The sequence below is a fragment of the Leguminivora glycinivorella genome, chromosome 7, assembly GCF_023078275.1.
Source record: "Leguminivora glycinivorella isolate SPB_JAAS2020 chromosome 7, LegGlyc_1.1, whole genome shotgun sequence".
NCBI classification, from domain to species: domain Eukaryota; kingdom Metazoa; phylum Arthropoda; class Insecta; order Lepidoptera; family Tortricidae; genus Leguminivora; species Leguminivora glycinivorella.
This window is the reverse complement of record NC_062977.1, coordinates 2,913,952-2,935,990: the sequence shown is the minus strand read 5'-3', so window position 1 is coordinate 2,935,990 and position 22,039 is coordinate 2,913,952. Positions and strand designations below refer to the sequence as shown.

General features: G+C 37.0%; 2 protein-coding genes across 6 annotated transcripts in view; both read right to left on the bottom strand.

Moving 5' to 3' along the window:
• The window catches only part of LOC125228398 (AP-1 complex subunit gamma-1), a 69,488-nt gene extending 54,306 nt beyond the window's left edge, over positions 1 to 15,182 (bottom strand). For 2 of the 5 annotated variants that reach the window (XM_048132954.1, XM_048132956.1), the window contains exons 1-4: positions 14,994 to 15,182; positions 10,808 to 10,869; positions 2,784 to 2,940; positions 967 to 1,155 (exon numbers count right to left, since the gene is read on the bottom strand). In XM_048132954.1, the coding sequence (XP_047988911.1) occupies positions 967 to 1,155; positions 2,784 to 2,940; positions 10,808 to 10,869; positions 14,994 to 15,052 (467 nt within the window). In that variant the 5' untranslated portion in view covers positions 15,053 to 15,182. Of the gene's footprint in view, positions 1 to 966; positions 1,156 to 2,783; positions 2,941 to 10,807; positions 10,870 to 14,118; positions 14,586 to 14,993 lie in introns of those variants that run through there. The other 3 variants (XM_048132955.1, XM_048132957.1, XM_048132958.1) reach the window with 3 other exon arrangements.
• Positions 15,183 to 15,264: 82 nt separating this feature from the next.
• On the bottom strand, positions 15,265 to 21,582 carry LOC125228400 (ADP-ribosylation factor-related protein 1). Its single transcript, XM_048132960.1, has 5 exons — positions 21,375 to 21,582; positions 21,125 to 21,295; positions 20,658 to 20,739; positions 20,003 to 20,174; positions 15,265 to 15,510 (listed from the first exon to the last, which is right to left on the bottom strand). Exons 1-5 carry the CDS (start codon positions 21,465 to 21,467, stop codon positions 15,417 to 15,419), a joined length of 612 nt encoding a protein of 203 aa, XP_047988917.1. The 5' UTR covers positions 21,468 to 21,582; the 3' UTR covers positions 15,265 to 15,416.
• Positions 21,583 to 22,039: the final 457 nt, after the last annotated feature.

Genomic DNA, 22,039 nt, shown 5'->3' with positions numbered 1-22,039 from the left:
GCTCACGATATTTATCTCTTTCGTAGCTATCGATCTTTATCGCTCTTGCGTGTTGGCGCGACAGAGCCAGACTACATTTCTGCGGCGTTTCGGTGGCGTTTCGCGTCGCAGAAATACCATTCGGCTACGGGGCCAGGTTTATTTGTAGGCCGGTCGGGCCAACTCAGGGAGATCGGACCGAATAAAGGTTCATTTCTTTTCTTATCTGCAATGGCCAGAGAGACTTGTAAATAAGGAATCAGGTGCTCCTGATTAAAGTGATTAGGACCGAGGAGGCAATTTGGTGAGAGGTGATGGTAAAAGTATTTTTGAAAATAATATTTGTTTACTGAGTTGGTGCATCAATTCGCAGTAAATTTGTACAACACATAAAAAATGCTTTACGACTTCTGGTAAATACTATAGTCCATATATACATAAGTAACAATTAGTTAAGGAAAATTGCTGTTAGCATCTTAAGCGTGACGTTTGACGTGAGGTCGTGCCGTCGTTATTATAGAATTAATTGACAGTATATAAGGACGGAGGCAATCAATGCACTTGCATTTCTGTTAAGTTCTGGTGTTAATGTCCTGTATTATTAAACATTACAGTCTTAAATGTACCCCCAGTCGCCATTAATCAAAGTAAGTACTCCTTGAAACAGTTCGTACTAAGGAGGTGTGTGGTTGCCGCTGATCTGTTAGCAGCATAGAGTTGAGGTTTCAAGTAATTTTGCCCGTGAATAAACTTGAGGTAATCTACCTAACCTCGTGATAATAGTGCACTGTATTCAACCTACTTTAAACTCCTTGATGGACATCTTGCCGCTCATCCAGCAACAACATGGCGCCGAGGTACCCCACTCGTCTGTCCGTGAACCACGAGTTGACGATGTGTTTGAGCCACTCCACCTAGCACTAACGCTAAGATGTTGCCGCCCTTTCACCACAAAATATAGCCAACAACTCTTAAATCTACACTTACTTTTTGAGACAGTTGGTGATGAGGAGATGGACATCTTGCCGCTCATCCAGCAACAGCATGGCGCCGAGGTAACCCACTCGTTTGTCCGTGAACCTCGAGCTGGCGATGAGTTTGAGGCACTCCAGCTGGCCGAAGTGCGCTGGGTAACCCAGCATGTGGATGTAGAGGAGTTTCGCGATGTTGCGACATCTGTGTGAAAAAAGGTGGATTAGAATTTAAAATTGAATATGAGCTACTGAAAAGTTACCTAATGTATAAACAGGAAGCCTCAAATAGACAAAATTCATGTTTCTTCTTGTGAGTTCTCACGCAAGTTTTTGACAGACTTACTAGTTCACTTATATCAGTAATAAAACCACACAACTATATAAATTATCAGTAGTCATATCAGGCACACAACCAATTGCATTTATTTTAAAGGTTTGTCTATTTTAGTATCGAATTTCAAACCAGAACAATAAGAATCTTATCTACATACATTCGGCATTGGTTAAATCGGGAGAGAACTCCCTCGTTTCAAATGGCATCCAATTATTGGTGTTATCGGAATTCGGCAATTTCATTCCCGCACGCTGTTGATATCGCGAATTTGACCCCACTCAAACCTTTTAGGTATTGGGGAGCCGAGTTCTACAATTATAATTGTCGTCAGGTTGTAATGGAGTACTAAAATATATTTCTGTCACATAAAAAGACAGCATTTTAAAACTTTTTGTAGTCCTGAGTTCTGAAATGTATGTACATATAAAGAAACGTCAGTTTTCTGCAAATGTAAATCTGGATCCATGTAAACGACACTATATACTCGTACATACGAGTACGTCACGGCTAGACACACAAGTTATTGTCTAGCCGAGGAACCTAGACTTTAGACTGGGAGATGCCAAGTCCGTATCAATTTACAAATTTTCTATACTCGCCTGTGGACTCGTTTTATTCGTCCATTTGACCTCGAGTATCTCAAAAACAAAGCGTGACTGAAGTTTTTCCTTACACTGGTGCACTTTTGATAATGTATGCGATATCTTTATGAATTGTTCAGCTTGTTAAGTCTACGCTGCGGTTTCATTATACCGCGCAATAAAGGACGCTCAAGGATTTTATGCGGTAAGTTATGGAGCCCTTGTTTTTGAAAAATATGTTTACGGAAACTTCGCTAAGCCTGTTTATTTTAGTCATAATTTAAGACTGTTAAGAAAAAATGCTGAGTGTTGGACGTTGAATAATCAGAAGATAAGATTTTTTAGGATGTGTCCTTTTATGACGAGAGCCTTTGCGATATTTTCTGTTCTTATAAAAAAATATATTGTATTGTACCTCTTATGAATAATTATCCAAGCATTCCTAAGATCTTTTCAATTGTGATTTTCCTCATTCACATCCGGAAATCCGTATCGACTTCTCTTGGGTAATGTTATGGCGCATATCTTATTTGATTTCTAACAATAGTTGTTACGTTTAGTAGGTTGCCGCTAGTGCCTTTACTTATAAATTAATATGATTCCATTTATATATAATCCACCGTAATGCGCTAACCTCATCTGTCTGAAGGGATAACTCACCCCGAGCCGGGTTCGTGAGGGTTTAGCTGCGAGTACCAGGGTTAAAGAACCGTACTCACCTCTTCTCTGAATGTAGACCTAATATAGGCAGAGGCTCCTTGTTGACGAATCTTTGTTCTTCCGCAGTCATACGAGCTGCCTTGATCTGTCTGATGTGATCTTTTAGACCGTCAGCGTGGACACGATTTTGTAAGGCAATCAGGGTTCTCCCACAGACATAAACAATTAAACACACATTATATCAATGAAACTCACCTCCAAACGCTATCCTCTTCTCTGAACGTGGACCTAATATAGGCACACTCCTTGTTGACGACACTTCGTTCTTCGGCCGCCGTACGCGCAGCCCTGATCTGTCTGATGAGGTCCCGAAGCCGGGTCGGTGTGGGCATGCGCACTGAAACCGGCGCGACTGTTAAGGACGGCACACACATAGAGAAGCGTTGATCAGTGCATTGTTGTGCTTACTTACAAGCTAGGAAAGTGAAGTTAGAAGTTTGATAAGAATAATGAAATTAGTATAGAAACTTCAAGATAACTACTTAAAGAAGCGCATGAAAAATTAGTAGAAGTACCCCATCTCCAGGGAAAATGCCAAGCTGTACAGAGTATATTAAAATAATACTGATTTCATTATTCTTAATCTTAAGTTCTACAAGTTATCAATAAAGAATTTCTGAAACAGAACGTTTTTTTATTATGATTCAAAAGACTTGTTGAAACTTACAATTCCATCTTTCAACTGGAATTTCAGCTAAAACATTTAATTATTTTATAACCTACAAACTAAAGTTATAAGTTTAATCTTTTTATATACCTATAGGTAGCAGTGTCCAAAAAAGATAGATATCTTATTAAGGAATCCAATCTACAAAAATCTGTCAATTATTTGTTTTTGTGGAAAGCAAAAGTCATTTAGGTATTGAAGCGAAAACTTTAAGAGGAGCCTTTTCGCTAAATCACTTGCGTCCTTTAATGAAGCATTACTTTTATTAAGTTTTAGAAATCTCAGACATTCGTTGTTTAAAAAAGAACTATTGAAATAAGTATCTAGGTCCCCATAAATCGTCCTTGTATTTATTTTGAATGAGACTACTTTGATTGCGAGCACTAATACTGTTACCTAGGGATTCATGAAAAGGGCACATGTGGGCGGGCGCGCTAGATTCAGTTACCTATGTATATACTATCCCCCTTATTCATAAACGTATACTAAAGTTATCAAGCCGATAAAGTTAGTTTGTCCCTTTCCGACGTATTACTGTGATAGAAAGGGACAAACGAACTTTATCGGCTTGATAACTTTAGTGTACGTTTATGAATAAGGGGGTAAGTATCTATTTTGTACCTTCATGTACGTTTCTATTTATATCCCACAAGATTAGTACATTAAGCTTTATAACATTTGCTGAGCATCATTGATCAATTTTGTTGATCAACTGGCACAAAGTTGCTGGAAACAGTGGAAACTTTGTTTACGGTATACGCCAGACCGCGTGAAAATGTTGCCTGAAGAAAGCGTAGAAAAGTCTTGTTGTGCTCTCTTGTATATCTATCGTATAACCTAAAGCCCCCCAAAAAAAGGTGGTGGTGACGAAAGTATTTGTTGCAAAGGAAAAATTTGCTAAGTGATCTGTGCAAATGGATCTTATGAGAATTTCAACACGAGATTTTTAACATTTCCTAGAATAAGGGTATTCTGAATAGCTTTTTTCGCCAGCTGAGTTGGAGACCATGCAGTGTTGCTGTCTGTTGCCAGAAACTCGGCAACAGGTTGATTCAACAACGTTGCTCAACAAATGTTTACCATGAATACGGGGATTTACAATACAAGAGCGGAAAAGAGGAAATTCGGAACGAGTGGCGATAAATTAAAACTCGACCGAGACGACGTTTTTCGGTGCAAATGGCCCTTTGAAGTTATGACTTTCCAGTTAATCTCATCATCATCATCATCATTTCAGCCATTAATCGCCCAGTTAATCTAAATCACAATAACTGAACCCGATCCCCCTCGCCATTTTGGAATATGAGGGTGGGGCACGCTAAGTAAAAAAAATCTGGATTTTTCCGCATTTACGATTTTGGGCCGGATAAATTAAGGTCAAGCATGAAGATATCCCTCATTAGCAATCACTAGGATGGAGGCCAGGTACTATATTTGTCATAAAAAGTCTAAAGAGGCAATTCTAAGTTGCCTTAAAATCACTACCGGGAATCCATCTTTGCTGTCATGGATGTGGCCAACCCAGGAAATCTTATTATTTTTCAATACTTTTTCATTTTTTTTTCTTGGTGCCAAATTTTTCCCTGACCTCCAAATCATTTCCCTGACTTTCCATGACCACTATGAGCTTCCCTGACTTTCCAGAAAGTGGACACCCTGTATAAGTTTAATCTTTTTATATACCTAGGTAGCAGTTACCAAAAAAGATAGATATCTTATTAAGGAATCCAATCTACAAAAATCTGTCAATTATTTGTTTTTGTGGAAAGCAAAAGTCATTTAGGTATTGAAGCGAAAACTTTAAGAGGAGCCTTTTCGCTAAATCACTTGCGTCCTTTAATGAAGCATTACTTTTATTAAGTTTTAGAAATCTCAGACATTCGTTGCTTAAAAAAGAACTATTGAAATAAGTATCTAGGTCTCCATAAATCGTCCTTGTATTTATTTTGAATGAGACTACTTTGATCGCGAGCACTAATACTGTTACCTAGGGATTCATGAAAAGGGCACACGTGGGCGGGCGCGCTAGATTCAGTTACCTATGTAAATATATACTAGTATTTATTTTGTAGCTTCATGTACGTTTCTATTTATATCCCAGATTTCTTTGACAAGATTAGTACATTAAGCTTTAACATTTGTTGAGCATCAGTTGATCAATTTTGTTGATCAACTGGCACAAAGTTGCTGGAAACAGTGGAAACTTTGTTTACGGTATACGCCAGACCGCGTGAAAATGTTGCCTGAAGAAAGCGAAGAAAAGTCTTGTTGTGCTCTCTTGTATATCTATCGTATAACCTAAAGCCCCCCAAAAAAAGGTGGTGGTGACGAAAGTATTTGTTGCAAAGGAAAAATTTGCTAAGTGATCTGTGCAAATGGATCTTATGAGAATTTCAACACGAGATTTTTAACATTTCTTAGAATAAGGGTATTCTGAATAGCTTTTTTCGCCAGCTGAGTTGGAGACCATGCAGTGTTGCTGTCTGTTGCCAGAAACTCGGCAACAGGTTGATTCAACAACGTTGCTCAACAAATGTTTACCATGAATACGGGGATTTACAATACAAGAGCGGAAAAGAGGAAATTCGGAACGAGTGGCGATAAATTAAAACTCGACCGAGACGACGTTTTTCGGTGCAAATGGCCCTTTGAAGTTATGACCTGACAAGAAATGTACACTTTGCGAACTAGTGCGGGAAAAAAACACTAATCTATTTATATGCCATCATTTTATGCAGTGCCAGCGCAGCGCAGTGCATTGCCGATAGCAAAGGCACGATTAGCTATAAAAATTATTAATAAATAAGAAATTTTGAAGATTATTTTGTATTTCCCCAGTTAACAGAAGGCGATCCCCAGCTTTTGATAAGTCAAAGGTATTTTAGTGCGATGATGTCACTGGGCCATTGTTTTTACATGCCCCAGTTGATTTATAGGCCATGGGTGAAGTCTATAGTAAATGTTTTGTTATATTTCATTAAAATAAGACAATGAGGTGTAGGGAACAAATCAAATTATTTTTATGAAATATTTTTTGATTTGTTTTTTTAAGTAGTAACACTACTATATATAAATTATAAACTGAAATAGATACCATACACTAAAGAAAAAGCGATCAAGCCCACTGGTGGCGAAGCCGGGAAACGAACCCGGGTCTCCAGCTAACGCGGCTGACGTGTTCGACCGCTACACCCGGCTTCGCCACCAGTGGGCTTGATCGCTTTTTCTTTAGTGTATGGTATCTATTTCAGTTTATAATTTATATATAGTAGTGTTACTACTTAAAAAAACAAATCAAAAAATATTTCATAAAAATAATTTGATTTGTTCCCTACATCGATAGATGGCAGCACCATCTCTCTCGCTATATCGTAATCCTGCAAAAGGATTCATATAGGAGGTGCAAGCACTAATTGCTCGCCCTTAGAGTTGGTCAAAGGCGCCTAGCCTTCAGAGATAACATACACTAGAGAAATTTCGACGGGTACCTCGGCGGTCGGGGTGGTGTAGCGGTCGAACACGTCAGCCGCGTTAGCTGGAGACCCGGGTTCGTTTCCCGGCTTCGCCACCAGTGGGCTTGATCGCTTTTTCTTTAGTGTATGGTATCTATTTCAGTTTATAAGACAATGAGGACCGGTTTTTCACTGTTTGTTAGATTTAACTGCTTCTTTGTTTAACACTCAAATAAGGTAAACAAACAACTATTAATATTTTGATTGTAAACCTTTGTATGTTTCATGTTACTGATTAGCCTTCTATTTTTCAGTTTGTAAGAAAATTATGAAGTCGACAAAGAAAACAGTAGCTTTGGTTGAATATTTATAAGAAGAGTTGTAAGTTTCGCCAAAGTTAGTATAAAATCTACAAGCAAGCAGCAGAAGCTAACTCTCAAGGATCTAGCCATGAATATCGAAAATGATCAATCTATTCTCTCCCTCTCCCAGTCTCTCTTCTGTGTAAACATGTAAGAGCAATAGAGAGCCCAAATGCGAAGCCTTCCAAATACGCGAAGGCAGCGCAGCTCGCTGCATACTACATAGACACACGCGAAAAGGTTAAGCGGCATAAATAAGCGGCGTGGCAGTTAATATACCTACTTATGTGTAAGTTCCTGGCTACGGTCAACCAATTTCAATCCACTAGGCCACTCTAGAACCCTGTCCTATTGACACCGTGCTGTTTTTGGCATAGAAGTATTTTTGAAGTTTACTATGAAAAGGTTCTATAGAAGCTTTGATTCAAATTGGATGACAGTACATTATGCCCGCATGCATGAAGCCTTGCTGCTTACGTATTTAGTTTGTTGGCCTTTATCAACTATGAAATCAGTGTAAGTTTTTCATATCAGTTAAGTATTTTGCAATACTCCAGTCACCAAAGTCAAAACATGTATTTGTAGAAAAAAAAAAACTATTTTATGTACAATAGACAACAATAAATCTAAGAGTTTTGAATTATTCACGGTTAGTTTTTATAAAGACATATTGATCGGGATAGACTGTGATTACCTTTTCTTTCTTGCGTTTTCCGCGCTCATGATAGTCATGATGCATGTAACTGAGTAGAGATATCGGGAGCTCGACAAAAATCAAAAAGCTAACCACGGTCTATAATATATCCCGGTCTATATAGGTTAAATAAAATCATACCGCGCGCTTATATACGTGGCGCGCGCCGCGCCGCCTGGGGGCGCGTCTTACGTCCTTCCTATACAAAATGTACTGAAGAGACGTTTTTTGAATTACATTCAGGCGGCGTGGCAGAGACGTCCGTTGCGCGCCCCGAGACACGCGACGCTTAAGTGGGAACGCTGCCTTACACAGATCAACTTAGCCCCAAACTAAGCAAAGCTTGTACTATGGGTGCTACGCGACGATATACATACTTAAATAGATAAATACATACTTATATACATAGAAAACATCCATGACTCAGGAACAAATATCTGTGCTCATCACACAAATAAATGCCCTTACCGGGATTCGAACCCAGGACCGCGGCTTAGTAGACAGGGTCACTACCGACTGAGCCAGACCGGTCGTCGGTCGTATTTATTAAAGTTATGAATGTAGTATAATGGTGTGTGTTAACACAGCCAAATTTGTATGTGCAAATATATGAGTAGCAATGTATGGCTGAATCGCAAATCGCAAACGTATAAATTAACAGATATTTGCATTTTAAGCCAATACTCAACACAAACAATGAATAGTTGAAGTAGCAATGTGGATGTGTATGAGATTCTTATTTCAATCAGCATGTTCATATTCCCGTACCGTACCTAGTAACACTACCTGCCTACTATCAAGACAATTGTATCTACTAAAAATTCATATATTTTTGAAAGAAACCTCTTTGAAATTATCTCTTAAAAATAATCCCTAATGACAAAATGGCCTCATAAAAATATTGTTGGCATAATATAAGTCATATACCATAACGAAACACTGTAAAGTAGGTATCCTAAGTATGGACTTGACTGGAGTATTGCAAAATAAATATGATATACAGGTGTAGTTTTTTTCTTCAATGTGGTGACGAACAGGTGTTCGTCACCACATTGAAGAAAAAAACTAAAATATATAATTAATTAATAGTAATTCTACTTTTCATTACTTTGCACTTTTGGTCAGCAGCTGTCCGATCGACGGCATGACTGCAAGATTAATTTAATAAAAAAAAAATTTAGGTGAACGTGATATCGTCATTACTTTGAAAAAACCGGCCAAGAGCGTGTCGGGCCACGCTCAGTGTAGGGTTCCGTAGTTTTCCGTATTTTTCTCAAAAACTACTGAACCTATCAAGTTCAAAACAATTTTCCTAGAAAGTTTTTATAAAGATCTACTATTGTGATTTTTTTCATATTTTTTGAACATAGGGTTCAAAAGTTAGAGGGGGGGGGACGCACTTTTTTTTTCCTTTAGAAGCGATTATTTCCGAAAATATTAATATTATTAAAAAACGATCTTAGTAAACCCTTCTTCATTTTTAAATACCTATCCAACAATATGTCACACGTTGGGGTTGGAATGAAAAAAAATATCCGCCCCCACTTTACATGTAGGGGGGGTACCCTAATAAAACATTTTTTTCCATTTTTTATTTTTGCACTTTGTTGGCGTGATTGATATACATATCGGTACCAAATTTCAGCTTTCTAGTGCTTACGGTTACTGAGATTATCCGCGGACGGACGGACGGACGGACGGACGGACGGACGGACGGACGGACGGACAGACAGACATGGCGAAACTATAAGGGTTCCTAGTTGACTACGGAACCCTAAAAATCTCATATCTGATGCTTCTCCTCAAAGTTAAAACGCAGTAAGTCTATATGCATTCCATACATACTTACAATTTTCTTTTCATTGACAGACGAAGATACATGTTTTTAGGGTTCCGTACCAAAAAGGTACAACAGGAACCCTTATGGTGCGACTCTGTCCGTCTGTCTGTCCGTCTGTCACATTGTTAAATATCTCGAGAACTACTTATGCTATCGATATGAAATTTGGAATAGTTATAAACATTGTGAACCTCTACAAGCTGAAAGTATTTTTTTTAATATTAATTAATATAAATGATAGAAAATGGCCAAAATGAAAGGGGGGCAAACTGAAAATTTCAAGTAACTAGGTCAAGTGGGGTATCGTTAGAAAGAGCTCAAATTGTACATATCAAAACTATTTTTTATATTTTTTTGGTTGTGGAAAAAAAATGTTTTTTGAAGGAAAATGTAAAAAAAAATACCGTCCCCCCCCTTATCTCCGAAGTTTACCAACATAAATTTATGAAATTTTCACCAAACATGGCTATTATAATGAATATTACAGGAAAAATAAAACAGTACACGTATCTTGAAAACTTTTTTCTTTATTTATAAAAAACCTTTCAGATTTATATTTTCAATTTCAACACCCTTGCGGGTGTTTATTGTACTTGTATTTTTTAACAAAATAACAATGAAATTACCTGCTTTCAAATAGAGGCAAAATGGTTAAAATCGGTTCACGCAATAAACAATTATTCCATAAAAATCATCTTCCATACTAGCTCGCGCGCATTAGTTTACTCAATTTGCCGATAGATGTCGTTGTACGTTGAACGCTCATTTCCTACATCGCGTTTTTCCTGATATAATGAGATCGGTTCAGGAGCGTCCGTGCGACATGTCGTAAGTCGTAAACTATTGAAGTCGACTAGTCTTGATTTTATTTGGACGTTGTCTAACAATAAAATTGTATATTAAAATATTACTTGTTATGTGGGAAATTGAGTCTTGATTTAGTCAAATCTGTAGAGTTCTATGAATAACATTTTGATGATTCAACTATTGAAAGTTTGTACGGAACCCTCGGTGAGCGAGTCCGACTCGCACTTGACCGGTTTTTTTTTAAAGTAGTGACGATATATTTTTGCAACACACATCTTTACACATTTTAATAGTCAATAGGGCAATGCACTAAATAGTGAATTGCTAGTCACTTAATCGCTGTCTGTCGAACAGCTGCCTTTAAGTGTATGTTTGTAAATAACGTCATTTTACTCACCTCTTTCAATGGCCTCATTGACCACTTGCTTTATTGTTGCAATATTAAAAGCCGGGTTAAACCTGTGGGAAAACAAACAAAAATTATATCAATATTAAATAGTAAACACAATATATTCTTTACACTACTGCCCGATAAAAGAGTGTATTGTTTATTTTTAAATTAAAGGAAAAATGGAAAAATTCACACCTCCGGCAAGACTCGAACCTGCGACCTTTGGCCCCGGCAAGGCCAAAGGTCGCAGGTTCGAGTCCTGTTCGAGGTGTGACTTTTCCATTTTTCCTTTAATTTAAAAATATCGTCACTACTTTTAAAAAAACTTGTATCTTCGTCTGTCAATGAAAAGAAAATTGTAGTAAGTATGTATGGAATGCATATAGACTTACTGCGTTTTAACTTTGAGGAGCAGCGTAAGATACGAGATTTTTTAAAAGTAGTGACGATATGTAATAGCGCTCGCAGACATTTGCATGACAAAAAAACAAATTTAGTGTATTGTTTGTTAATGAATGTAATTCATTCTTACTGTTAGTAAATAAAACATAGAAGTTATAAATAATAATTTATTTAATCTTTATTGCATAACTAAATAAAGTACAAATGGCAGACTTAATACCTCAAGGCATTCTCTACCAGTCAACCAATGGGCTAAACCAGAAAGATTAAGTAGGTGGTGCAGTGTCTTACTAAAAAGAACCTGACCTGTTTAAAATCAGTACAAAGTTACTTGCAGATTTTTTCTTGGCTTATATTTTATTTTCTGCCTTTTAAAATAAGCATTTTTTCTGTGTTGTCAAACAATTTCAATTAACTCATGTATTTTATACAGCTGTCTGAAGCAGAAAAGCCATCATAGAGTTATAGGGTAAAGCCCTCATTGGCATTTCTAAATAAAAGTGATGTAAAGTCAAAGAGCTTTTTTAACCCCCTAGGCACCGACGCAAAAACGACGGGGTGTTATAAGTTTGACGTGTCTGTCTGTCTGTTTGTCTGTGTGTGTGTATCTGTGTGGCATCGTAGCTCCGGAACGAATGAACCAATTTAGATTTAGTTTTTTTTTAAAGCTTAATTTGTCAGGAGTATTCTTAGCCATGTTTCATGAAAATCGGTCCACTATGTCGGGGGTTTTTAGGGTTCCGTAGTCAACTAGGAACCCTTATAGTTTCGCCATGTCTGTCTGTCCTTCCGTCCGTCCGCGGATAATCTCAGTAACCGTAAGCACTAGAAAGCTGAAATTTGGTACCAATATGTATATCAATCACGCCAACAAAGTGCAAAAATAAAAAATGGAAAAAAATGTTTTATTAGGGTATCCCCCCCTATATGTTAAGTGGGGGCTGATATTTTTTTTTCATTACAACCCCAACGTGTGATATATTGTTGGATAGGTATTTAAAAATGAATAAGGGTTTACTAAGACAGTTTTTTGATAATATTACTATTTTCGGAAATAATCACTCCTAAAGGAAAAAAAAGTGCGTCCCCCCCCCCTCTAACTTTTGAACCATATGTTTAAAAAATATGAAAAAAAATCAAAAAAGTAGAACTTTATAAAGACTTTCTAGGAAAATTGTTTTGAACTTGATAGGTTCAGTAGTTTTTGAGAAAAATATGAAAAACTACGGAACCCTACACTGAGCGTGGCCCGACACGCTCTTGGCCGGTTTTTTCACCATCATGAAAATTGACATTAATTATAGTGCCACACTTCATCGTTGAACATGCAATGCATCAAATGCATACATACTCAGTACTATTACGAAATGGGCTAAGTATGGCCTAGTTCCACAACTACTATCAACAGACTGATTATCATAACTTAACAGAGAACTAAGTAACTTTCACACATCAAACTTTGGTAAATGATATTCCAGTAAAGCTGCATTTTCACTTAGGCAGACAGTCCACTATCATATGTTTATCATGGAAATAAGATCATAGGCAACATTCCGTCCTTTTTCTTCACGATGGAGAAAAAGGGAGGCATGCAGACCTATGATCATATTTCTATGATAAACATATGATAGTGGACTATCGGCTTTAGTGTTCTGAACAGTTTTGAGAGAGCATTTCTTCGTTTGTGGAACGATGAAGGGATGGAATCAAGTGTTTTCATTTGTGCACAAGCAACGGAATGCTCGCATAAAATTCTTCAGAACACTAAGTGAAAACACACATTAACATGACTTTTTTAGCCTCTGTCAAATACACACTTATGGTTCAATGACCAAGTCATGTGACTGTGTTTACATTGTTTTGAATAGCTAAACAACAGGTTATAAGGACCCATATTCAATGTAATTAGATAAGTGTAGGTACCTACTATGGGTATATTTTTGATAATAATATAAAGTATACATACATTTAATATTTATGTAGATAGGTTACATTGTAACCAGTAGATCAAGTATCTGTATCAATAATTGGTAGTATGCATGCAATATATTGACCTCTCTTCTGACAGTGGACCTTGTAATGATACCTGATAGTATTGCAGTCAATTAGGATCAATTGATTTATAGGATAATGTGTGATTGGGAATATCTTCACTTTACTAAGAGACTATACCAGGCCCCGTAGCCAAATGGCATTTCAGCGATGTGAAACGCCGCAGAAATGTAGTCTGGCTCTGTCACTCCAATATGCAAGAGCGAAAGAGATATAGATAGCTACAAAAGAGATATTATCGTGAGAGTTTGTGCATTAGGCTACGCATACAGGGGTCACTAATTAATTCATTCAGGGGTCCAGATTTTAATGACTATTTTGGTCCATTCTGGAGAGCAGCACAAAAAAGCAGCAGATTGATAGACCATATCGAGACACATTCTGCCATTAAGGTGAGCACTAGACTATCTGGCCATGATTGTGACTCAATTTGGTTCTAGGTAGCAATAAAATATCACCCTAAAGTGATATTCACACCCATTGGTGTTAATTATGCATATATGTTATAAAAATATGACACTGCCAAAAAGACTTGATATTCTCAGTAATTTAAATAACTTAAAACTTATTGAAATTAAGTCTGGAAAAAACAAATTCGAAGGGAATTGATCTACATGACTGTGCTAAATAGTATTTTATTTAGTATAAGACAGCTCAATCTGATTATATTTTTATTTGTCTGGCCATAACAAGAAATAAACGTAAATATTTATATTTGTATGAAAGGTGTCTTCTCCTACACAGTGCATAGGGAACAACAGCAAAATACATATACAATGAACAATCTGGTTTGAGTAAGTTGTCGTGTCATAGTCTAGATAATTAATAACTTATAATAAAATTGAACAAAAAACATATATTACCCGGATTCGGAGCCGTTCATCATGTACACTTATATTGCTAATCCTTTCCACTCAGCTTTTCTCCAGGGATCACAAAATATGGGGCAAAAATAATCTTGATGAATGAAACTTGTTTCGGTTTTAGATAATAAACACACTTAACCGTGGAGTTATCACTTTAGCACTTCTATATCAAAACCAAAGAAACTAAAGAGTAATTCATGAGTAAAAAGTCAAGCATAATAGCATTTTATCCGTCACAAACTATAAAAATGTAAGAGAGAAATCGCATGCCACCTTTGATTCACTTCTGTCATAATTTCACTTTTTATATACCGATCTCATAATGACTACATGAGTTATGTTCTTGGTGTTAGCAAGTTAATATTTATTCCGTATTTCCCGTAGAAATATTTATCACAATTTCAGAAATAAGTCAGAAATAATACGGCAATCGCCAGCTGACATTTCCCTGTGCGTTGTACAAAATTCAACATGGCCGCCGTGACTCGTCGCATGACGTTCCTTAATTAGATAATCAAATTAGATTCTTTATATTTACAAAACAAATGGAAGGCTTTAAAACTCAAGTAAAAATTCATAACATATTTTATTCGGTTTGTTGACCCAAATCTGCATTGTTAAAATCAGCAAAAAATTTGTTGGGCTTGATTTGACTGGAAAAAGGAAAAGTAAGCGCAACGTGGAAAAGGAAAACTTTTTCAGCAATCAGAAACCTAATTTTCTATCTCTTTTTCGTCCTTGCCATAATATTTGTATCGAGATTGCCACAATCTGCTTAATTTTATGACCTGTCGGCATCCTGTCGGTATTTTTATTATTTGTTTCAAAAACTAACATATAGTTATTGTTAAAATTACAAAATAAGAACGCACCTTCTATTTTGTTCTGGCGGCAGCACACTCCAATCGACTTCATACATCGGATAAGCCATATTGTTCTAAATTAAATAGGCTTAATTATTGTAAATCACTTCAAAAACAACATTTCACAAACACAACACAATTCCACAACAGTGCAAACTGTACTGTTATCACAGTGTTTTATCAGCTACAGGTAGTAGATACCCCACAAATATCTAGTAATTACACTATCTCTTATCAAAGGTACACTTATCACTAAAAAAGGACAGCAATACAGACACCGTTCAGTTTAACTTTTATTCTTACAATGTCAATAATGTATATACAAAACAATGGTTCGCTCCGCATCATTATCTTAATAGGAAAACTCGTTAATATTCAGCGACGACGAGCAGTGATATATAATATAGTTATGGATAAGGTGTCGCAATGATTTCATAAGTTCTCGTCGTGGTTGCGCGGCGGCCGCTGTTCGGAGTTCCTTTTGATGCAGTCCACAAGCCACCGGATGCCCTCGTCGACTCCATCCCTGTAAAAAAAAAGTATCGTTCTGAAAGGTAACTTATTGTCGATGGTGATTAAGGCGGTATTGCCAATAAAGATGCAATAGTAAATCGTTTTTATCGACAACCGGCATATGGTGCCTTTTGGTGACAACAATGAAACGACACATTTATTTGCATTAACTCGTGCATTGCAAACATTAGTAACATTACTGTGATAGGCGCACCGCATTGCCGAATAAGCGATGCAGCCATCGATCTAAACTACCTAGATGCACCATCATGGCTTAGAATGTGTCCGCAGCAAATTGTGCTTGAAAATGTTCTAAGCACAATTGGGCGGTCAGTAGCGCTTCATCCGCCGTGTCGGCAACATGCCTAAGTGCTCCGTAAAAAAGTGCAAAAATAACACCTTATATACGTTAAAAAAGGATGACGTATCGTATTTCCGGTAAGTAATTGTTAATAATTTTATAATGTTATGCATTTGTGGCCAAAATGGCTTCCTAACTTACTAAAAACATTTATTTTCTAGAATAATTAAAGTAAATTCCTTGATTTGGTCTTACGCAGTTTGTCTCTTTCTCTCGCGCTATACTAGTAATGAGCGGACGGCGACAAAAGATGGATGAAGTGGAACATAGTTAAAAATGGAATGATGGAGTCGCTAATTTATATTTTTTGTAAAAGAAGCCTATTTCATATTATTAGTGTATGTATTTATTTATTATTATGGACCAATAAGTCTGAAATAAATGATTTCAATTCAATAATATTAATACATATCTTATAAATTACTTTAATTATAAAAAGAAACAACCCGGGAATAGCAAATTCGTTTTTAAGTAATAAAAAAGGTTTTTATTCCAGATTCCCAAAACAAGACGTTGAAAGGGAAAAATGGCGCAAGATTATAGCTGAGGAGCGGAGAGAAGATTTACCCACACAAAGCTTTGAAAGAAATTACGTAGAATAATAAATTAATGTCATCATTCAATTCTTCTTTGTATTAATAGCTACTTAATTCATATTCTCCAAGTGCACCATCCCTCACACACACCACATACAATCCCTCAACTGTTTACCTTCACATAATCGCTACACATACACTCACTACACGCAAACACACACACATATCTTATACTTTTAAACGAGCAATTCTTGTATATTTATTTATTTATTTATTTATTTATATATATATATTTATTTACACTGACGATCTCGGAAACCGCTCTAACGATTGCGCAGAAATTTGTTATGTGGGGGTTTTTGGGGGTGAAAAATCGGTCTAACTTATCCTTAGGTCCCGGAAAACGCGAATTTTCGAGTTTTCATGCGTTTTTCTTCGCGCGCCATCTCGTGTGCAGTAGTTGTACTGTTAAGACAGAATTCTTTCGGTCGATGTAAGTACTATTTATTGCAAACACTAGATGGCGACACAGGTCAAGGCTAAAACGAATAGAAAATACACTATTTGAGTTTTTGTGGCGAAATGCGCGCCATCTCGTGTGGAGTAGTTGTGTTGTTAAGGCTGAGAATTCTTTCGCTCGATGTAGGTACTATTCATTTTTGAACTAGATGGCGACACATGTCAAGGATACAAAACAGAACCGAGCGATGCTCGGTTGCCCAGATATGTTATATATATTAGACGACCGGTCTGGCTCAGTCGGTAGTGACCCTGCCTGCTAAGCCGCGGTCCTGGGTTCGAATCCCGGTAAGGGCATTTATTTGTGTGATGAGCACAGATATTTGTTCCTGAGTCATGGATGTATCCTATGTATATAAGTATGTATTTATCTATTTAAGTATGTATATCGTCGTTTAGTACCCATAGTACAAGCTTTGCTTAGTTTGGGGCTAAGTTGATCTGTGTAAGGTGTCCCCAATATCTATTTATTTATTTATTTATAAACATACATACACACACACACACACATATATATATATATATATATATATATATATATATATTTTTAACAGTTTTTCGCAAAAATACCGCAAATTTCCTCATTCTCGCCTTTCATCTCATAGCGCGACTCCCATGATGCCTCTGTCCATCCTCGTTCCCAATTTAAAAATGACGTTTAGATTGTTGCAGCGCGAACGAAATTAAACTTATGTTGGTTGCAATAAGACGTAGATTTGTTTAAAAATATGCACACCTGCGATCTGCGGTCATAAAATTTTATGGCTTTCGCGATGATCACATTCATTAATGTCATAACCGCCAATTGCTTGCATTTGAAATTGAACTCTAAGTACTAAGAAATAACGTTGTTTTTGTAAAAAAATTAAAGTAGTTTTTACTACATTGCGAAGTTTTCGTTTGTCAACTAGACGCACACATTTGCAACTAAGCGTTCGGACACTTTTGAGTGTCGAATTTGTAGGCGATAGTGTATCTAGGGAAGTTTAAATCGATGGATGCAGCATGCCACAAAGGCTTATGGACTTGGACTTCGTTTAACCCTTTCAACGCGATGAACGTCTAAACTCGTCTTGACGGCGCTAAAGGGCTCATTTATAATGTACTTAGTCTGTTTTTGGTGGCAAATACTTACAGTCAGATTAGCTGAGTCTGCACAGACTTTGTAGTGACAAAAAAAATTGGCGGTAGGTACAACTATCAAGTTTGCAAAGATGTTGTTATCACAGCTTTCCCCTATCTCTGAGATGTGGCTTCAAGAGCTGGCAGCCTGGCTATACTGTTCCAGGGCAAGCTATGCTTACTCCATGAGGATGATATTTCGACACACCAACTCCTTATAAACTTACAAGTCAAAATATGTATCTATTAAATTATTATTAACTGTTACCTATTTGCGTATTGTATTGAATCGACAATCTGTACAAGGTTTGGAAATAAGAAATGCATTGAAGTGACATTTACATAGCTGCTGATAAAATGATGTAAATATTTAAATCTATTCTCAGGCCTTCACAAGCAAATTCTCTCACATTTTACCACATCCAGTTTTCGAATTCTACTCGATGTATTTCAATATGTTATTAAATTTATCCTGTTTATGCGAAACACTTGATAAGGATCTTTATGCCTTTGACATAAGGTATTTACGAAGTGTCACCTATGTCTAACTGTGATTCATTGCAATAGTTTACGTTAAAAACATAACACATAACTAGATATATCTAAACATACCATTCATTCAATCTAAGTGGTCGTCATTCTACTCATTCAATTCTACTTTATAGCTAAGGCGAAGTCATACAATTTATATTTATTTTCTTAAGTACTATTGATATTATTATTCGTGGCTTAATAGGTGCTCTACCTCGCGAACACTATGTTCCGTACGTCATTTTTAAATTAAAATAAATAAATAAATATTAGGGGACATCTTACACAGATCAACTTAACCCCCCAAAGAGGGCTACGGTAATTAAACTGTATAAATAAGTATAGGAATTTAGGTATACTTTATGAAGGTTGAAACACTTGAAAGTGTAAGGGTCCCCCCACATCAAGCGTCTCGCGAGCGTAGCGTCGGGCCAACTGTATGGAAAAAGACGCAGCGTCGACGCTCAGGCTACGCTCGCGAGACGCTAGATGTGGGGGGACCCTAACCGGAATTGAATGACATCTCAAAGAGCATAACAGAAAAAGGCATAAAAACATGGCCTGCTAAATTTCATGATAAATTATTTATTAGTAGTAGGTAGCCAGTTAGGACTGTTAGGAGCGTTGGTGGCCTAGCGGAGAACGTTGGTAGCCTAGCGACAAGAGCGTGCGACTTTCAATCCGGAGGTCGCGGATTCGAACCCTGGCTCGTACCAATGAGTTTTTCAGAACTTATGTGCGAAATATCATTTGATATTTACCAGCTTTTCGGTGAAGGAAAACATTGTGAGGAAACTGGACTACTTCCCAATGAGACCTAGTTACCCTTCAGGTTGGGTTGGAAGGTCAAATGGTAGTCGCTTTCGTAAAACTACTGCCTGCGCGAAAACTTGGGATTAGTTGTTAAAGCACACCCCAGGCTCCCACGAGCCGTGGCAAAAGCCAGAATAACGCAAGGATATGATGATGAGGTAGCCAGCTAGATAGGACCGTCTTCTAATTTGAACAATTTCATTCACTGGGGTTCCAGACAGATGTTATTGTATCATAACCTAACCACAAAATTAAAATTTTGAAAAACCCCCGACCGCGACATAGTGGACCGATTTTCATGAAACATGGCTAAGAACACTCCCGACTAACTCAGCTTTCATACAAAAAAACGAAATCTAAATCGGTACCTAGTGAGCGCAGAAGTGGCCATAAGCATAATGTCTCTCGCGCCAATGAGATGTGCGTTTTGGTTGAATATAGGTTTGACTGTATGCACGCCCATGCAGTCTGGAATGTCTTGGTTGTTGGCCAAGACTAGGAAAGGAACTCCTTATAGGAGTTCTGATGCTATAATTCTGATTAATATATACCAATAATCCATTCACTCACAGACTCACTGATTTAGTCATTCATTAATTCACTCATTGTATCAAAAACCGTACCCAGTGAGCGCAGACGTGGCCATTAGCATGATGTCTCTCGCTCCAATGAGATGTGCGTTTTGGTTGAATATAGGTTTGACTGTATGCACGCCCATGCAGTCTGGAATGTCTTGTTTGTTGGCCAGGACTAGGAGAGGGACTCCTGATAGGTGCTCTGATGCTATCATTCTGTCTGCAAAAAAGAAAAGATAAGATAAATATTGCTTAGCTCTGATCTGTAAATTACTGTTATTAAGGGACGGTTGCATTTTGTTATATATTATATTTTGTATGGGAATTTCCATACACTTCTGTTGCTTGACGTTGATGTGTCTGTTGTTCGAGTTGTGGATGGCTCAAGATGAGGCGTTAGAATTGCAGGCTTGTTGGTTTGGTCGTCATGCCAGTTGAGCCCAAGTGTGTATTTTTTTTATACTACGTTGATGGCAAACAAGCATATGGTCCGCCTGATGGAAAGCGGATCGAAAGAGTATCACATGCGCGTTGCCAACCCATTAGAAACTTATACACTGCTTTTTGTTGTGTACACACTGTAAACAGTGTGACAACCCAGTATGCGTAATTCAGAATTTCTGGAATTGTCACCGAACTCATCTAAGGTGAAAAATGGTATAGTGGGACAACCTCCTTATTATATTATATCAATTATACATACCGAAGGTTTCCTTGGACTCTGATATCCTTTCTCTGTCAGAGGAATCTACAATATAGATCACCGCATGACATTCAGCAAAGTACTGAAACACAAAAACCATTTTTTGAAACTTCATTGTTCTTTACATGAGCCCTACACTCCATTTTCTCAAGTTATTCAATTCCACAACTGTGTCTCTAGCCCGTCTCAATGGGTGTTGGTTTCCAATATGCCAGTTACATGAGGTATTACTTGTAAATAAATTCATGATAAAATTGATGTACATTGTTAAGAGCAACAAAATTTAACACACTGACATTGTACAATCTAAATCAAATATATAGTCATGACCACAGTCGACAAGTATATGAAGTATATCAGAATCATCTGTATTTTATGGTAATGACATATTTGACTAGTTTTGCCATCCTAATCTATTTTGATGCTGATTGTACATGTGTTGCATGCAAATAATAAGGATTAATTACTTTGTCCCACAGAGATTGAAGCTCCACTTGCCCTCCAAGGTCCCAAAAGTTTAGCCTCACTCCGTCAACATCTATTTTTCCTATATTGAGACCTACAGTCGTGGTTATCCTATTCGGGTTCAAGGCTTTGTACTTCTTCGTAAACTTCGTCTTTGTGGCTTCAAGGTAAGTCTGAAACCAAAATAAATATCAGTAAAACACATTAACAACACACAAATAACTTTCTTGACAAAGACCGAGTTAAAAGTACCGTTTTCCCTGCATTGTCTAGACCTAATATTAACACGCAGTATTCGTCTTTCTGAACCAGGTACTTATAAAATCCATGTAATAACGTGTACATTTTGTAGCATTTTTTAGTTACTTGTTATCTTGATATTTATTTATTGTCCTATAAAATAAAACTAAAATAGGTACGTGTAAACATCGGAGTGTCACAAAACGTCACTGTGACGTCCGTAACAGCAAATGTCAAATTGCGTTTAATTATTGCGCGTTAGGCCGCGTTTTGTTTCAATACAGTCAATCTATCTCATTCTGATTAACCAAATTGGAGCCATACGTCGCGCCGCGAAAGCAAAGAGTAGTATAATTGAGTATAATATATATGAAACGCGAAAGTTTACGCTCGTAGTCTGGAGCGAGCTTATGATTTGTACTTGATTTATACTGTTTATACATTATAAACTTAAATCTTATTGACTTTATTGACCTTCTTATTGACAGTTACACTTGACAACTTCAATTAAATGTTCAGCTGTACCTGGTTCAATTTTATTGAACACATAACACTTACCATATTTATTCATAATTTAGAATAAATAACGTAACCACTGCAATGTCAAAACAGCCGCGATCGAGAATTAGTTCCATAGTACCTTCATCAATTAACTTGCTACCTCATGAACTACTACA

Excerpts from the sequence above, each read along its gene's own strand:
- LOC125228400 (XM_048132960.1), bottom strand. The coding sequence starts at position 21,467 with ATGTACACGTTATTACATGGATTTTATAAGTACCTGGTTCAGAAAGAC. Across the intron at positions 21,296-21,374 it reads TAGACAATGCAGGGAAAACG|ACTTACCTTGAAGCCACAAA; the intron begins GTACTTTTAACT and ends TTTTGGTTTCAG. Across the intron at positions 20,740-21,124 it reads TTCAATCTCTGTGGGACAAA|TACTTTGCTGAATGTCATGC; the intron begins GTAATTAATCCT and ends TTTGTGTTTCAG.